At 40.4% G+C, this 17186-nt stretch overlaps 1 protein-coding gene across 1 annotated transcript in view; it reads right to left on the reverse strand.

The window, feature by feature from the left end:
- The window catches only part of LOC135464042 (neurexin-4-like), a 50979-nt gene that overhangs the window by 15767 nt on the left and 18026 nt on the right, over positions 1-17186 (reverse strand). Inside the window, exons 2-18 of the mRNA XM_064741519.1 lie at positions 15564-15767; positions 14639-14814; positions 14195-14359; positions 13315-13476; positions 12520-12598; positions 11760-11903; positions 10918-11053; positions 10387-10499; positions 9719-9838; positions 8466-8684; positions 7056-7352; positions 5241-5411; positions 4386-4607; positions 3935-4054; positions 3161-3283; positions 1590-1766; positions 854-993 (exon numbers count right to left, since the gene is read on the reverse strand). Coding sequence (XP_064597589.1) covers positions 854-993; positions 1590-1766; positions 3161-3283; positions 3935-4054; positions 4386-4607; positions 5241-5411; positions 7056-7352; positions 8466-8684; positions 9719-9838; positions 10387-10499; positions 10918-11053; positions 11760-11903; positions 12520-12598; positions 13315-13476; positions 14195-14359; positions 14639-14814; positions 15564-15767 — 2768 coding nt within the window. The remainder of the gene's footprint in view (positions 1-853; positions 994-1589; positions 1767-3160; positions 3284-3934; positions 4055-4385; positions 4608-5240; positions 5412-7055; positions 7353-8465; positions 8685-9718; positions 9839-10386; positions 10500-10917; positions 11054-11759; positions 11904-12519; positions 12599-13314; positions 13477-14194; positions 14360-14638; positions 14815-15563; positions 15768-17186) is intronic.

Here is a 17186-nt window from a genome sequence, read left to right on the forward strand (position 1 = left end):
AATTTTTCAGACGTATGACGACGAAGGAATCCTTAGAGTGCATGTAATGTGCCTCCTTCTTGCAGGACGGATTTCAACCGCTCTTTTATCTAGTGCTGCTTCACTGAGACGACTTACCGAAGGTAAGTAAGCCGCCCCGCCCGAGGTATTATACTGATACGTGTCAACCAGTTGTTGCACTATCCCCTTCATGAAGAACGCCAAGCGAGGAAGTTACTTCCTCTTTTAAAGTTTTAGGTGTGACTCGACCCAGGATTTACCCTGGATCTGCCGTTCCCGAAGCGGACGCTCTACCAACTGTGCTATCGGGGCCGGTTTCTTGGATAAAAGGGCGGTGGATATCCGTCCTGCAACAAGGAGGCACATTACACGCACTCTAAGGACTCCTTCGTCGTCATATGAGTGAAAAAAGTTATGACGTTAAACACCAAGCAGTCACTCACTCAATACCTGGGCAATACCTGTGGACTACAGAATTAAATACACTCATATCAAATACCAAATCTTAGATCTATGCGCCCCAACAAACATTCGTATACCAGCCGTCAATCAATAAGGACGTTCAGGGTGAATAACAGCAAGGCCAACTATGAAGGAATTTAGGCAGAATATCCAAGGAATTCAGGAAAAATCCCCAAGAGGCTGCAGGTAACTCAATTTCAAACTTGTCATTCATCTGCCTTCAAATGATTATCATTCATTCATTCAAATGATTGTCGGTGGATTTAGTGAAATCTTTAAAACAAATTATGAAAACGGGTGAAGTTGACTAGCTAGTAGTAGGCCCATGCTGATTAAACTATAACAGTATAGTAATATTTCCACATGTATTGACGAACAAATGTGAACTCACATCCCACGTGCTGCGTCTACCTCTGGCGCTTCCGGTCACACGTACCGTCACCCGGTGTGGAGTACCGTCGGCTAACCCATCCACAGAGGTGAACAGCCCCCACTGACTATTGCCGGAGTCGTAGGATATGTCAACACCACCTGCCACACAAAACAGCATTCACTCACAGACTGGTTTGATTGATTGATTGATTGATAGACTGATTCACTGAACTGTGTTTAACGATTTACTGGCTAAACCTGTTTGATGGTTGCACATTTTGCTCATAAAATGACCTGTCCAATCGTTATATTCATTAATGAATGCTCAGTGGTGTTCTGATGAGTCAGACGGAATTCTTTACAGACACCACAGAATCAAGAGCCTGTAAGAAACGTGGGGAACTCCACTTATCTAAGTACCCGAGAAAGTAATCAAGACTAACCAAATATGAACCCTCACTGGCTCAGGGTTTGAACCACTAGTGCTCTTGAGAGAAAGCTCCTTAAAAACTGAAGAGACGTTGTAATCTTCAGGAAACCTGAACCAATGACCCAACAGATGCCTGGACTGACAACAGCTGCTGACAACATTAAACTGCACTACTCAGAAATAAACTGATAACTTCACTGCATGAAGGTCGACTAGAAAACTGGGTGACCCAATACTGGTGTCACTCCACGTTTCGCTAAGCCCTTGCTTTGGAGTGAAAGCTTATCTTTCAAATTCTGATCTATGTGAGATACACTATACTCACCTCTTAAATTGAGCTCGATGGTAAGTATAGCCTTTCCCTGCGGGTTGGACATGTAGGCCAACACTCCCTGACGCTTGGTGGACTTGAAGTGCAACTGAAGGAACTCGAAGGGCGATTGACGAATTCTTTGCACTTCTAACTTCATCCAAGAGCCAACGTTGAAACGGACGCCAATGGCTAATGGTGCAGGAAGAACATGCAAAAGTGTAACAGCAAGTCAAAAGTTTACAACACCGGAATGCAGGAGACACATAACAGTTGTATAAAATTTCAAATATTAACTACACGACAGACAAAAATGATCAAATTTTCATTATTACAAGTTTTTTCATTATTACAAGCCGGACCTTCGAAGTTAGCACCATTAACACACATATACAATGACGTGTTCCCGTTGTGTGCAATGGTGCATCTGTTAAACATAACCGCACAAACACAGTGAAGACTTACTGTGCATTATCTAACTATTTTCACGTTAAACCACAAGCATTCATTCATTCCACGCTTATACAATAAATGTGTTACGGTGTATCTACATGCCGACACCACACATATACAGTGATGTATCATGGTACAACAGTATATCCATACCGCACTTGCACAATAATAGCTTACCGCTGTGTTACTGTGTTTCTACTCACCGTTGCCGCACTAACACACTGATGTGTTCAGGTGTTTGCTTACCGTTGCCGCGCTAACATGCTGATATCTTATGGTATATCTGCTTACCGTTGCCGCCCTAATACAATGGCGAGTTATGTGTATCTGCTCACCGTTGCCGCACTAACATACTGATGTATCTGCTAGTTTTTGCCTAACTAACATACTGTGTTACGGTGTATTTGTTTACTGTTGCCGCACTAACACACTGACGTGTTACCGTGTATCTGCCTACCGTTGCCGCACTAATACATTGACGTGTTACCGTGTATCTGCTTACCGTTGCCGCACTAACTCATTGACGTGGTACCGTGTATCTGCTTACCGTTGCCGCACTAACACATTTAAGAGTTACCGTGTATCTGCTTACCGTTGCCGCACTAACACACTGACGTGTTACCGTGTATCTGCTTACCGTTTGCCGCACTAACACACTGGCGTGTTACCGTGTATCTGCTTACCGTTGCCGCACTAACACATTGACGAGTTACCGTGTATCTGCCTACCGTTGCCGCACTAATACATTGACGTGTTACCGTGTATCTGCTTACCGTTGCCGCACTAACTTATTGACGTGGTACCGTGTATCTGCTTACCGTTGCCGCACTAACACATTTACGAGTTACCGTGTATCTACTTACCGTTGCCGCACTAACACACTGACGTGTTACCGTGTATCTGCTTACCGTTGCCGCACTAACACACTGACGTGTTACCGTGTATCTGATTACCGTTGCCGCACTAACACATTGACGAGTTACCGTGTATCTGCTTACCGTTGCCGCACTAACACAATGACGTGTTACCGTGTATCTGCTTACCGTTGCCGCACTAAGACATTGACGTGTTACCGTGTATCTGCTTACCTTTGCCGCACTAACACACTGACGTGATAGCGTGTATCTGCTTACCGTTGCCGCAGTAGCATCCGTTGAAAGCTGATTCGGCGCAGTCACACATATATGTAGCGTAGTACTCTTTGCAGGTCCCGGCGTTCTGGCAAAGGGACATGTGACCACATTGACCCACGCAACCTGAAAACGACATAATCAGTCACGACTTCAACCCCGAACCTGGTCAGACCCACCTTTAAAGTTGGCAATTTCGGAATCTCACTGATTTGACACTAACAGTGAAGAGCAAGGTATAGCTTGGTTTTGTGCCCTGTTTGGTGTGTTTGCCGTAGTATTTTAGTGAGGCAGCACAATAAATACGATATTGTGATCGATCTCTTTTCTACAAGGCGACACTGCCGTGATATAATCGAAATATTGTTGATATAATCGAAGTATTTTAATGAGGCAGCACAATAAATACGACATTGTGATCGATCTCTTTTTTACAAGGCGACACTGTCGTGATATAATCGAAATAATCGAAAGTCCAAGTTGAACTTCCTGAAAAAAAACCAAGCAAACAAACATGGCGAATAACGTCAATTTGTTAGGCTAAAATAAACATGATGATGCCATCATTAGCTACACACTGAACAATGGCGCTGACACTGTAGTATATTTATCCCAAATTTTCTTTTCAAATTTAAACAAAAATGACAACGTTTTGTAGTTACGACAATATTTAAAGAAATGTACAACAACAGCATCACTGGTAACACTTATCATATCCCTGAATCTTTAATGTTTGATATAAACTTCACTTGAATGTAAACCTTTGACAACACCTACCTGTAACTACACCGAAGGGTTTGTCCTGTTCCACGATGTTTACCAGGTCGATATGCTTGCCCTTTACAACAAGGCCGCGGAAACATCCCACAAACCCGAATGTGCCGTTACTATTTCCGCCTTGAGAGAAAGGTAAAAATGACAAATTTGATTCTAAAATGTGATTTAATCACACAAATGATTCGCCTTAGAAAGAAAAAAGAAAAAATCCATTCCTTCTTGGTAATAGTAATTAATGAAACCTAAAGGATTCCAAGGGGTTTACTTATGATTTTCATCTTTCCACTGGTTGAAAATTTAACAGTATACACGTAGATTTTTCAAGACTATTTCACTTATCCCATTGACGCCAGATATATTGAAATGTTTATAGCCAGGCAATTTTCCTCGAAGACAGTTATATTTTCTCAGGTAGAGGTTATCAAATGGATGAACGTCCCCGAGTCTTTACCAATCATGAATGGACGTCCAGTAGAGAGGTACATATGAAATCTCCACTTCTTGGACTGCCACAGAGTAGTGGAGCGGCCGTCCACAGACAACAGCACGTGCATGTGAGTCATCTCCAGGTATACCCTGTGCCATTCATCGTCGTTAAGTCGGCGTTGGACTTTTTCAGTATGGTTAATCACTCCACCGGTAAACTTCATCTTCACGGAAATGCGGAACTCATCTGAAATATTTGATTTATTTGATTTATTTGATTGTTGATTTACGCCGTTCTCTTATACGACTGCGACTAGCATTACGGTGGGATAAAATCGAAGAAACCCCGAAGAAACCCATGACCATAAGCAGGTTGCTGGCAGACCTTCCCAAGTAAGGTCGGAGAGGAAACCAGCATCGGCTGGACTTTAACACACAGCGACCGCATTGGTGGGAGGCTCCTTGGTCATACATCTGAAATAATACCGTTCGCTAAACGACGTTTACGTCGCACAAATGTCGATGTAAAGTTAAAATGTACACAAATTTAGGTAAAACAAGGATGTAGATCAGTAACGTTACATCAACAGTTTATCCCGTATTATGATGTATGATTTACCGTTTGCCCTGTTTTCGTTCAAATAATCGAAGTTGGTGGATCGATAAGACAATCACGCTGTGTGAGCCCGACTTCCTTTTTTATACTAAGACACAAGTCTTTGTCCTTCGATACTTTTTATGTAACCCTTACTGTATGTATTACTTCATACCCCACTTATACATGGTGTTGTAACTACTGTGTTCCTTTTCAGTGGGAATCTGTTAAGATCATGTTCATCTCTGGTTATTGTAGTTACCGGATAACTCAAATCAGCCCTACCTTCCATTACGATGGATAGATAATCACCACTGCCGACAGCATACATCAGCTGAGCTTTCTGAATGGTCGTCTTGAACTCAAAGCTGATGTCCAGAGGTGCACTACTTAAATACCTGGATACATTGATGAATGCACCAAGCTTCTGGATAGTAACCGTCTTTTCTAGCACAGCTGAAAACATACAGACATAAGAGATAGCTCCTTCCCAGTGAACTCAGCGAAATGAATAACGCCTATATCAGGAAGGGGGGGGGGGGGGTTCTGAACTTTCAGATAGCATTAGGGCTTCACTATAACAAAAACGAAAATATCATCAAAACCTTAAAGTGAAAACAGCACCTGACTAATGTTTTTTGTCCACTGAAAGACTACCATTAAAAGTATCTTAAACCGACATTAGATTTTTTTTCAACCCAGTAAAAATTTAGTTAAACTTAGTCTTGTCACAGCTTCAGCGCATCTCCATTATCGACAGCAAGGTGACGTCTCGTTTACTCTAGCTCTCTGATGTCGAAGGTATCACCCGTACTACAATAGGGTAAGCAATAGCCTAGGGCAGATTACAGTTGCGGACTTCGTCGATGAAGGGCCAAGTGATAAATAGCATTCTTGGAAATTGGACGTACTGGAAATATATTTCTTCCAGTGGTTGAACTGTTCATACAGGAGGACTACTATATCGTTTATGCAGTTTACGAGTTCCCCGCAGATGCACGGCCGGGGTATTCCTAGATCAGGTCGTACCCTCTGCAGAGGTTGTGCGATTACACGTAATTCTGACCCCTGTTAAATATTTACAAAATTACAACAGAATCGTTGTACAACTGGATTCATGCTCAATTCTGACACAAATGGAAATAAATTTAGGCATTCGACTGTCGCTGGATTTTATGCTTCAGTTTTGTTGTGGTGGGTTCTAAGATGAGAGCAGTGATGACCCAGTTATCGCGGACGTCAGAGAAAGCACCCCGGCTTAAACATGGCGTTTCACTGTGTTTTATAAAAAAAACAGAAAAAAACATCCCTTGTATGCAAGAAAGACAAAAGGCAAAATTTCAATTCTTCAGTTCTAAGGAATTCAGAGAAAAACATGGTGTCATGAGATTTAATTAATTTGAAGCATTGTCCCATGAGATGCCGTCTTCTCATTCCCATAAACCTGATCGGCATCCCTAGTGATTTTTTCACTGACTGATATTTGTTATTTAGCAACTGCATGCTGACTAATTGCTAACATGAATGACAAAAAATGTATTTGTATAATTTGAACAACGTGTCTGTTCGTGAAATTGACCTTCCGCTACACGTAAATAAATCGTTGTAAACGATCTCAAAATGATGTTTTATGCAGTAGTTCTGTGTTGTAGTATGTCACTCCATGGAGTGAACAGGTAAAGACTACGTCATAGATTAGGCCGCGCAATCTGATAGCAGCGTGTTTGATTGGAGTAAATTCTAAAGATGGGTGCCTCGATTCACACCAGCCATTTGAGCAGTACTGTCATTTTGTTCTGCATGTGAAATCTTCTTAAAATAATAAAGTATGATACTTTTTAGAAAGCTTGAGTATCCTGCTTTCGAATGAAATATGTTTTAGTCAGGTGCTGTCTTGTCCTTTGATTGTTGACAATACAAATTAATATATTTCATCCCAAAATAATGTATCCAAAACGATAGCTATCAATAATAAATCGAGTGATTCTAACTCAATACTAAATTGGCCATCACAGGTTTCCTTCGCTACCTCATTGATAAAGGTAGAACAGCGACACAGGTACAACAGCGTCACGAGAAGAAGTTAGAACAGTAACTTACCATCACCACTACATTCCACGTCCCCGACAAGGTACGAGGCAAATTTGGTGTCCTGTGAGGTTCCGGTGTCTCCAAACCGGACTTGCGTGACAGGGAGGTGGGTTTTGTTGGTTAAGTAACCGTCATCAGAGACTTCATAAGCTTCCTGTGCGTCACAATTACATGGCAATCCACCCAGGCAACCTCCATCAACAGCACCACAGGAACAGGTCCTTGATCCCGGGTCCGCCTCACCCCAGTAATAGTGAGGGGTCCCCTCCCTGCCCACCCACCAGCCGAATGGCACAGAGGAGCCCTCTGATGATAGAAAACAACCCACGGTTCAGGCCACAAGGCAATACGGGCTTGGATGACAACGTAAAATGTTATAGGTAAACCAGATAGAGGTTCCGATTGCGTAATAGAACTCAAACGCAGAACAGGTTACACGGAAAAAAACACATGCTATTGACGCCTGTGTATATGCCTGTGTTACAATGTTGCAGCTTTGAAGCCACTCCATGATTCTCTTCAATTTTAGTTCTTATGTGTATTTTTTCAAAGTCTTCCACTTGAAATTAAGCGACACAACGATTTTTTTTTGCACTGTGTGTGACAACCAAAGATAACAACACATGAGCATAGGGACAACTGTTATTGTTTATTCCCATCTAACTACTGGATGTGTCACGAGCCCTCTAAAGCGCTATTTGAATTTTTTAAAAAAATGAATATGCATGAATATTCAGAAATCAGATTAATGAATATAATTAATGAAATCAAAATCATGATAATTTGCGTGACAGTTATCGCATGGGTTTAAAATGTTTAAGGGTTTAACACCTTCGTCTTGGTGTTTGCTGTGTAACCCGATACCGCTGAACCTTTGTGTTTTGCGTTAAAGTCCATTCTACCCCTAATAATGAAGAATATGAGGCAAAAGCGGCGTATCCCATGTATCTTTTTGCTGCTGTTCTCTTTCCCTCCCTCCAGAGAGGGTTTGCATTTTAGACCAAGCAACGGCAAGCTTATTCCACTGCAGATGACCTAGATATTTCAAAGATAAGTATGTATGAAGTCGTGTCTCATTGTTGGGGTGACGTAGGAATGTAAAATTGCACTGTACATGTATTATTAGGTCATATCGCTGCGATTGGAACGTCATAAAACAAATGTTTCTTTTTCCACGTCATGGCGTCTTGGTTAAACTATCAAAAATGTAAAAACAGGAGCGATATCTATAAACTGTGCGAAATAACACTTTTATCACTGAAGGAAATTCCAATAGTTCGCCTCTGAATAAATCACAAAAGCAAATGTAACAAGTAAACAAACTCAAATTCTTTTATTTGTAGACATAAACAGTATGAAATTAGTAACAATTTTTTCAACCGGACCCTTATCATTAAGATGATGATAAATATAACTTACCGGGTGAGGCCATCAGCCGGGCCTGATTACAGGTGTATTTGACGTACTGTCTACAGGTCTTGGCGCGGTCTATAACACCCACAGCAACGTCCAGGTCCGTTTCTGGACCGTAGGTTATATTGTATTGGTATGACCCAGGTTTCTGGAATCCATCCACGGGGATCGCCGCCATAGCAGCGTTGCTGGTAAGGAGAGTCTTAATGACGCCGGTGCCCTTGTCTGAAGAGATAAGTTATCCTATGTTTGTCTTGATTTAATGCATTAAATTAAAACAAGGCTCGCTGAACTTGCATTACATTAACGAACCGATCTGGCATGGTGCTGGCCACGAATACACCATAAACCCATGTGAACTATGTGATGAACGTTCTAATGTTACTTGGAAAAACTATGACCAGATTAATATATCTAAAAGTATAGATAACGAGAACAAATAGGCAGACTTGTACTTGTACAAAGCGCAATATATTTATCGGAACTTCCAAAAAACATCTTCTGACAAGTGTAAATGAGTTATACCGGTAATGAATTTACATTGTTAATGGAAAACGTCGAGAAATTTTATATTAGATTCCTAGAACTTTTTCTCAAGTTTGAGTAAGGCATGTAGGATCTAGTAGGTAGCAATTCATTGTTACAACAAAAGGCGATGTTACAAATAAGAAAACACCTTGCTGGCATGACGGCCCATTTCACGTCCACACTGCGACTAGCGAACTACTCTTTTGTGACCGGCCCGGATAGCACAGTTGGTAGAGCGTCCGCTTCGGGACCGGTAGATCCAGGATCAATCCTTGGTCGAGTCACACCTAAGACTTTAAAAGAGGAAGTTGTAACTTCCTCGCTTGGCGTTCAGCATGAAGGGGATAGTGCAACGACTGGTTGACCCGTATCAGTATAATGGCTCGGGCGGGGCGGCTTACTTGCCTTCGGTAAGTTGTCTCAGTGATGCAGCACTAAATAAAAGAGCGGTGGAAATCCGTCCTGCAACAAGGAGGCACATTACACGTGCATGCACCCTAATGATTCCTTCGTCGTCATATGACTGAAAAATTGTTGAGTACGACGTTAAACCCCAAGCACTCACTCGCACTCACTCACTCTTTTGTGCATGGTTATGATACTCGTTAAAACGAAAGTATCGGTGAACTTAAAACCTTGACTACATTATCTTTTCACTGTCTTTAGAACTCTACATTCTTGCACTTTTCCCTTAATGTAAAAACATTCCTTGGTCCTCTCAGCTCCATTACCTTTAGTACAAAGAACCTTAGCAGGTCGCAATGGTCCGGCTCCATCTACGTCAATATGAGCTGTGATTCGACCAGCGTGATCTGGGATGTCCACGTCACTGCACGAAGACGGATACATAGCTGGAAAAGACAAGTCGCCAGACAATTTGTTTTATGACGTATACCGGAGGAATATGTATGAGTATTTGCTGATTGATGGATTTATCAATTTAGACGGCGCAGTTGTCATAGCCTGTGTGTAACATGTGTCCATTCGCACTGTCAAGCTACACGTCAATAATGCCATGATCTTTCAAGAGAACTTTTACGCTGGTTAGTTGACAGATTAAAATGAACATCAGTCCAGCAATGGTGCTTCCAGTTTACTTGATATTTTCGAATGCTTTAAGGCAGTACGATGGTGTAATTCATAGGAGGCTAGCAACGCTGTATACCCGTCAACTTGAACAAAGCTGTACATCCATCATCGGACCTCTCCTTTATTTAGCCTGAGGGATTTTTCATTCCAAGGGTTGAGTGAAGTATTCGTGACTACGGCGTAAAGACACCAAACATAAATAAGTAAATATTCCATGGGTTGAAAATTCCCATATTTATTTTCCACGAAGAAACCTTTATCGTAGGATGAAAAATACATGTACCTTGGTTGGAGGGTGAAGCAAACTTACGTGTGACACAGGAAGGTCCTTTATAGCCTGTCCCCTGGCAGTCACAAGAGAAATCCTCCCTGTATCGGATACACTTTCCACCGTGTGCACACCGTTTGCGAGGCATGTAACACCTGATAGGTCATAACATCCCATGGTTAACTTAGGCAAACACCAACGTCGGAGAAAATCTCCATATAATTTTAATTATAATATTTTAATTAATATTATTTGGACATAAAAAAACCATGCCAGGCCAAGGATCACGTCTTAGACTTAAATCAGACTTAGTCTTAACAAAATTATTACTCACCTGAAGGATTTTTATCTTAATACCAAGAAATATCTTAGATCATCATGACAATAATGAAAAACTACCACTAAAGTTCAAATCTAAGGCAGTTCCACGTTTAAGATAGTTTTGTTATTCTGTACCAGTTGTGTTTTACCGGTTCGTCCTGAAACTAGCTAAACAAGCGCTCATTCACGGACCTTTATACGTATATTGTAGGCTTACTGATTTATCGTTTGAACGATTGACCTTCTGCTCACCTGTCAATCAGGTCACAGCGACCTGTTGTAATGTTCTCTAAATTCTCCTCAGGAAGACCGGAGACTTTGACCCGGTTACGATTGACCCGCAGCTCTCGCATACATCCCTTGTATCCAGTACGTCCAGGGAACCCAGCTAAAGAGATTATGGAACACGACAGTAGCACTAGAGTCCTTCATATACTCAACCAGCATGCATTGAATGTATTCTGTCAGTATATATACAGACCTGCTGATGGTCGAGGGTTTCCCCTTGGGCTCTGCCCGGTTTCCCTTAAATCATCAAGCTGACCGCCGTCGTATATCTGAAAAATTCTTGAGTGCTTCGTAAAACACCAATCAAATAAACAAATAAGTATACATCGATGACTTGATTCCCCACAACTCGACTGCGGCTAAAGTCAGAAGGTTACTCATTTTTCTGGCAAAGAGCGGCAGTTTACTCCACGCGTTTCTTTACACATGTAAACATGACCGCCATCAGAAAAGTGAAAATATTTTGAGAACGACACTGAACAACAACAATAAATTCTCGAAAAAAGCGAGAAAATTATTGCTTTTACTTAGTTTAGCTTTCTTTTGCTAAAATCTGTGGGGAGAACAGGTGTATTTTGTTACTCTCAGTGAGAAATGTAATCAGACACTCGGAAATGGTAGACCAAACGTAAGATAATAAACATGGCAGTTCTAAAAGAATGCATTTTACTTCTTTAACAGAAAGATAACACCGGTTGAATACCGCCTGATCAAGTGCTTCCCCCTCCCCTTCCCTTCCCCGTCCCCTCCCCACCCCATCGAATCTTTTTTCTATGAAATCCAATATTAAGCCCTTTATCACTTACCCAGAACGTAGGCCTGAATATCGGAACCCCTGGGGGCCTTCATGTCGGCGTCTGACTTCTGGAAGTCATCAACTATAACGCTGAGTCCGTCATTACTGATCCGGACCTCCAGTTTATGGTACTCCCCATCACCCAGATCAAAACCTGTGCCAAAACACAATCGGGTATTATCAAACAAGACAATTCTGGTACGTCACAACAATCTATATGCTAAGGAAGCCTTTGATTCGTTTAGAAAATAAATCATTGAAAGATAAGCAATACAGCGAATGTACGTGGGTTTTCTATATATAAATACATGCTTGCTCCACACAGGCATATACACCACAAAAATGTCCCAAATTATCCTGTTGCCTCTCAGATAATGAAAGACCACCAAGTGCTCAGGCACAGAATATCCACTTTCTTGCATTTTGAGGACATCACGACGACATCCCCTTCTAGCTGACTAGCCTCAAAGCAAAATTACTATTTGTGCTGCCTCACTGAATCGCCATGCTAAAGGTACCAGAGACTGTGACCCAGGCATGAAGCCTATATCACAGTCAAAATACACTGACATCATGCCGACTAGTGCCCAACGCCAAGACAAAAAGTAATATAAGACAGAAAACATTTCGACTCTTACACTGATTCGGATTCGAACTCGAGTTCCTATTTGTGGGTATTTATCTAGATTCGGCACAGAGCTCACAGTAAGCCGAATAAGCGTTATCTGTATAAGCGAAGAGCATTATCTATAGACTTGTACAAAGCTTACCTAAGGGATAGGTATTGTCGAAACCAAATCCAAAGCTAAATGTTCGGAAGACAATGGTGCTGTTTTCTTTAAATTCAACCTGAAACCAAAATAATTCTTTAACATATGCCTTAAACTCTATCTTATTTATGAGATGTATCAATGTTTGTTCGTGAAGTACCGGTATCATTTTCACTGGATTCTGCTGCTAAGTTCCTATGTAGGCCTGCATGCTTTTTTCTAAAGGTTTACATGATATACAAATTTTCTTTTCAGAAGAAACACTTTGAGACATGACCTTCAATTCTTTTTCCATTTTTCAGGTACATGCATATAATAGAACAGTAATTGCATTTGTAAACGAGTCTAAAATACATGTAAATTGCTATACAGACTACAAATAATGGGCTTTAATCAGCAATATAACTGATCTCAGGTTTTTCTTTCTTATATTGTCATTTTTTGTTCAACTTCAGCTCATACTGGTTTCCTAGTTGATGATTGTGGGCTTCCTCCCGGCTCTGCCCAATTTCCTCCCATCATATTGCTAGCCGCCGTCGTATAAGTGAATTATTTTTGAGTGCGGCGTAAGACACCATTCAAATGAAGAAAAATATGTAAACCTTCATTTCTGCGACTTGCGTTGTAATTGTTATTAGATAGAACATGACACGCAAGCTTTAATTCTTCCGCGTGTGACGCATTATATATCTTTTGATATATATATATATATATATATATATATATATATATATATATATATATATATATAGTTTTTATTGATCTGGTCAATGAATTGAAACAAACGGTATTTACCGATACATTTGTGGCTCCCAAATCCATCAACACCAACGAGGCGTTGAAGTCAAAGGTCCTGAATTCAAATGAGATTGACCTCAACTTGGCCTCAGGAACATCTTCAGAGCGAATCTTTAGGTAAGAATCCATCCCATAAAATGACAAATACGAGACGATAAGCTGAAAGCAGAAATATATGATGTCATGAATTTTAATGTCACTGGAAAAACAAGGGCTCCAATTGCGATCAGATGCAAGATAATCTTCCAGTCAATTTCACACGCTTCAAACCTCGATTTTTCAAGGTGTACAAAAAAATAAACTATTTCATATGATAGAGAGAGAAAAGGCATTATACCCGCCTTGAAAGCTTGTCAGATTTTTGATAGGTCGAATTATAATACCGGAATGAACGTTTGTCAAGTCAAACCGAGAAGCTTTTATTTCAATTTCATAACATTTATTGTTGACAGCTGTAGTTTTCCACTTAAATTAATGTTATGATGGACCATGCCTTTTGAGGATTGTGTTTGAACGCATTTCCTTACCCATTGTTATTATTCGGTATGATTTCTTCAGATGAGAGACGCAGATGTCTTTTAGAACACATGAATGATTAATATACATTATGTAAACTATAACGCAATACTCAATTCCACAGCTGAGAAAGAGGTGGCTGGCTGAGACTGCCCGGCCCTCGGGGTCGTGAGTTCGAATCCAGTCGCGCTTTCGCTATTTAGGCAGAGGCTATAAGTCAGGATATTTGTAGGGTATTTGGGGAAGCTAAGGTCGGTGGTTTACTCATATAAGTGAAACATTCTCAAGCATGGCGTTTATCATACACACCAACCAAATAAATAAATAAATCATTTCCTGGACAAAAAGTGTGTCCATTTACCGGACATTCCGAAGGAAACTTCGACGATACATCAGATTTCTGATCAGAGTTTCTGATTTCCTCAAACACATTGACACCGTTAAAGACAAAATCCTCGATGCATCCTTTGAAATACGTCTTTGACTCGATTCCTATTGTTTTGTCCGCATATCCACCGATGTAAACCTTAACAAAGATATTGATACAAGTGTATAAAGTTGAGTGATTAGACGAGATAAGTATAAAAGATAAAAGTAATTGATTTCATCAGGTTTTCAGTACAGATGCACTTAATCACTTCAATGTACATGATAATCTTTCCGGCAATTTTCAATACTGTTTCCTATTAAAATTTACATGAGAGATATGGTTGATCAGTTACCTGCTGAATGTTACAGTTTACACGATTAAAAGGGGAGTCCGGTATATGTAAGAGCCACGGACTTCCATCCACAAAGTACCTACCACGTCTCCTAAAGGCATGGCCGTTGGATTGGGAGAGAAAGTTTTCAGTTTGTTCACATCGTACATCGACCCATTGTCGTTAATACTCATCGATATGTCCCTCCATTCCTCGTCCTCGTGTAATCCTACCCCACTCCCAGAAGACAACGTACGTACTGTCCCTGAGGTCGGTGAACCTGTTACAATGTAGGTCACTTATTGAAAATAATGCATCTGAATTCATGCAAATTTATTGAGGTGTATGTCTCCATTTGACAGATGTTTGTTTCAGTGTGACATGGTAAGACATTGGTAGGCCTAACGTTTAAGTCGGCCTATGACTTCGGTATTAGTACAATTTGTCTGGGTGGCAATAAATTAACCATTATTTCACTAAAATGGCCTTCCCAAGAAAAAACACAGTCTTTCTGTCATTTTCTTCGCAGCAAACCTAACCGAGCTGCACCTTCTGTATTCAGTTGTCAACTGAAGTTGTAATTGTAGCTGTAATTAAATATCTGAAAGACGCTTGAAGTCGCCCTTTTTCAGAACTCACCATTATCGGTGATAGTTAATATGATCCAAATCAAAGCATCAAAATGTTGCCAAACTACTGTAATTTTTTTCGTCGTCACAAATTAGCGATGAGAGCTTGGATCTCTTTTATTTATTTGTTTATTTATGCATTTATTTGACAGGTGTTTTACGCCGTACTTAAGAATATTTCACCTATACGACGACGGCCAGCATTTTGGTGAGAGCTATGCCTTGTGGTTGACTATTACAGCGTAGGTGATACGATAGATATACATATATGTTACTGTATGTGAAAGCGCTCATGCCGTATACATCAACAACTGTTAAACGCCAATCAAATACACAAATAAATAATATTTTACAAACAGAGCTAGGACATCTCTCCCATCCACTTCCCCAGAAAACATACCATAGTTTGTTCTTTTATAGATGGAATCGTCGTGGATTTCCAGAGTAACTGCATCGCCGGGAGCTCGGTACGAATAGAACAAAACACCTTCATTAATTTCCGGCCAAACTCGGAAACTCAAGTTGAAAGAAACTGGGTCCGGACTTGAATTGGGAACAGCGTAGGTTAGATAGTCGGAGCCGTCAAAATAAAACGTAAACGATTCTGGAAATAAATAGAAAAAAGCGTTTATACAATTAAAATAAAGAGGCAATGCAGTATTCACAGTGTAAAATAGTTATTGGTATGTAAGCTCAACTGACTGACTCTACCATCGAATTAACTGTTTTGCTAAAGGGCGAACGGATGAGTGGATGGGTGAGTGGGTGGATGGATGACTGATTGGCTGGATGGCTGTCTTACTGTCTTGTTGACTCATTGGAAGGGCGAATAAATGAGTGGATGGAATACTGACTGGCTGCCTGTAGGTTACACATGCGCAATTCAGGCAAATGGGTCCAAGATTTGCCTCCGAACTGACGAGTGAAGGAACGCTGGCTGGGTAACTGATTGGGTAAAGAGAAAAGCGCAAGCTGCATTTGATGGTATGGCACTGTACCACTCGAAAGTTAGGGCATATATAGTTTTGAGGTTGAAGTTGACAAATTTACTACAAAAATAGTAAGGAAAATCAATGCGCTCGTGTAACCTTTATCGGGCAACAATGTAGAATAGGTGAGTCAGTCACTTCAAAATGAGTAGCGTTTCTAATATAAAACTCTGTTACAGTTCCGTCTCATATGATACAGGGATTATGAATGACAAAATAAAGAAATGAAGGTTAGGCCTGATCACGGTGAAAATAATTTATGAAATGATTTGCGTAAGTAAAGTGAATCAGCAAAGGGTAATTAGGTATAACTCGGGCTACCTCTATCACTAATTTACCTGATGAGAATACAAAAAGTACCGGTGTCATCAAAACCAGGGAAGAGTAAAATCAAAAGTGACGAGCTTAGAGCTCACACAGAAGTAATAGTCTTGCCATTACATATTGATAGCATATTTCAAAGGGTCAAAATTGGAATAAAATCTATTTATCATAACTATATGTTTTATATGCAAGAATCACGTTTTCATCCTAAATACAAAGGATATATGTTAATGCGTGAAGAAAAAGAGTTCTATGGAACTATAAATCCATCCGATAAAGTATCTCTTCTATCTGAGATCAATACATGGCAGATCATTCTATAACATTTGCCGTGTTCTTTTTATCTTTCCTAATATCCTCTGTTTTTGTATGCATTTTGTATGCTCACTCCACCAATTTAAGCCGCCGAAGATTGGCAGTTTTCCAGCTACTTATTTTATGGTCCGTTTTATAACGTAAGCTGAAAACTAGCCGATGAGTGCTTATCTCCACTGAGTTTAACGACTGCCCGTTACAAATTAAATCCTCCAGTTTAGTTAAAATTAATAGGAAAACCATTCAGATATTAACCTGGCATTTGGAAGGTAAACAAAACCGTTATCGCATCGGTTTCCATAAGCTGATGGATTAACACAATCGTTTCGCCCACCGACCTTCTGTAAACTAATCTGACATCATTAAATTTACATGAAGATGAACATTTGTGTTTG

The sequence above is a fragment of the Liolophura sinensis genome, chromosome 1, assembly GCF_032854445.1.
Source record: "Liolophura sinensis isolate JHLJ2023 chromosome 1, CUHK_Ljap_v2, whole genome shotgun sequence".
NCBI lineage: Eukaryota > Metazoa > Mollusca > Polyplacophora > Chitonida > Chitonidae > Liolophura > Liolophura sinensis.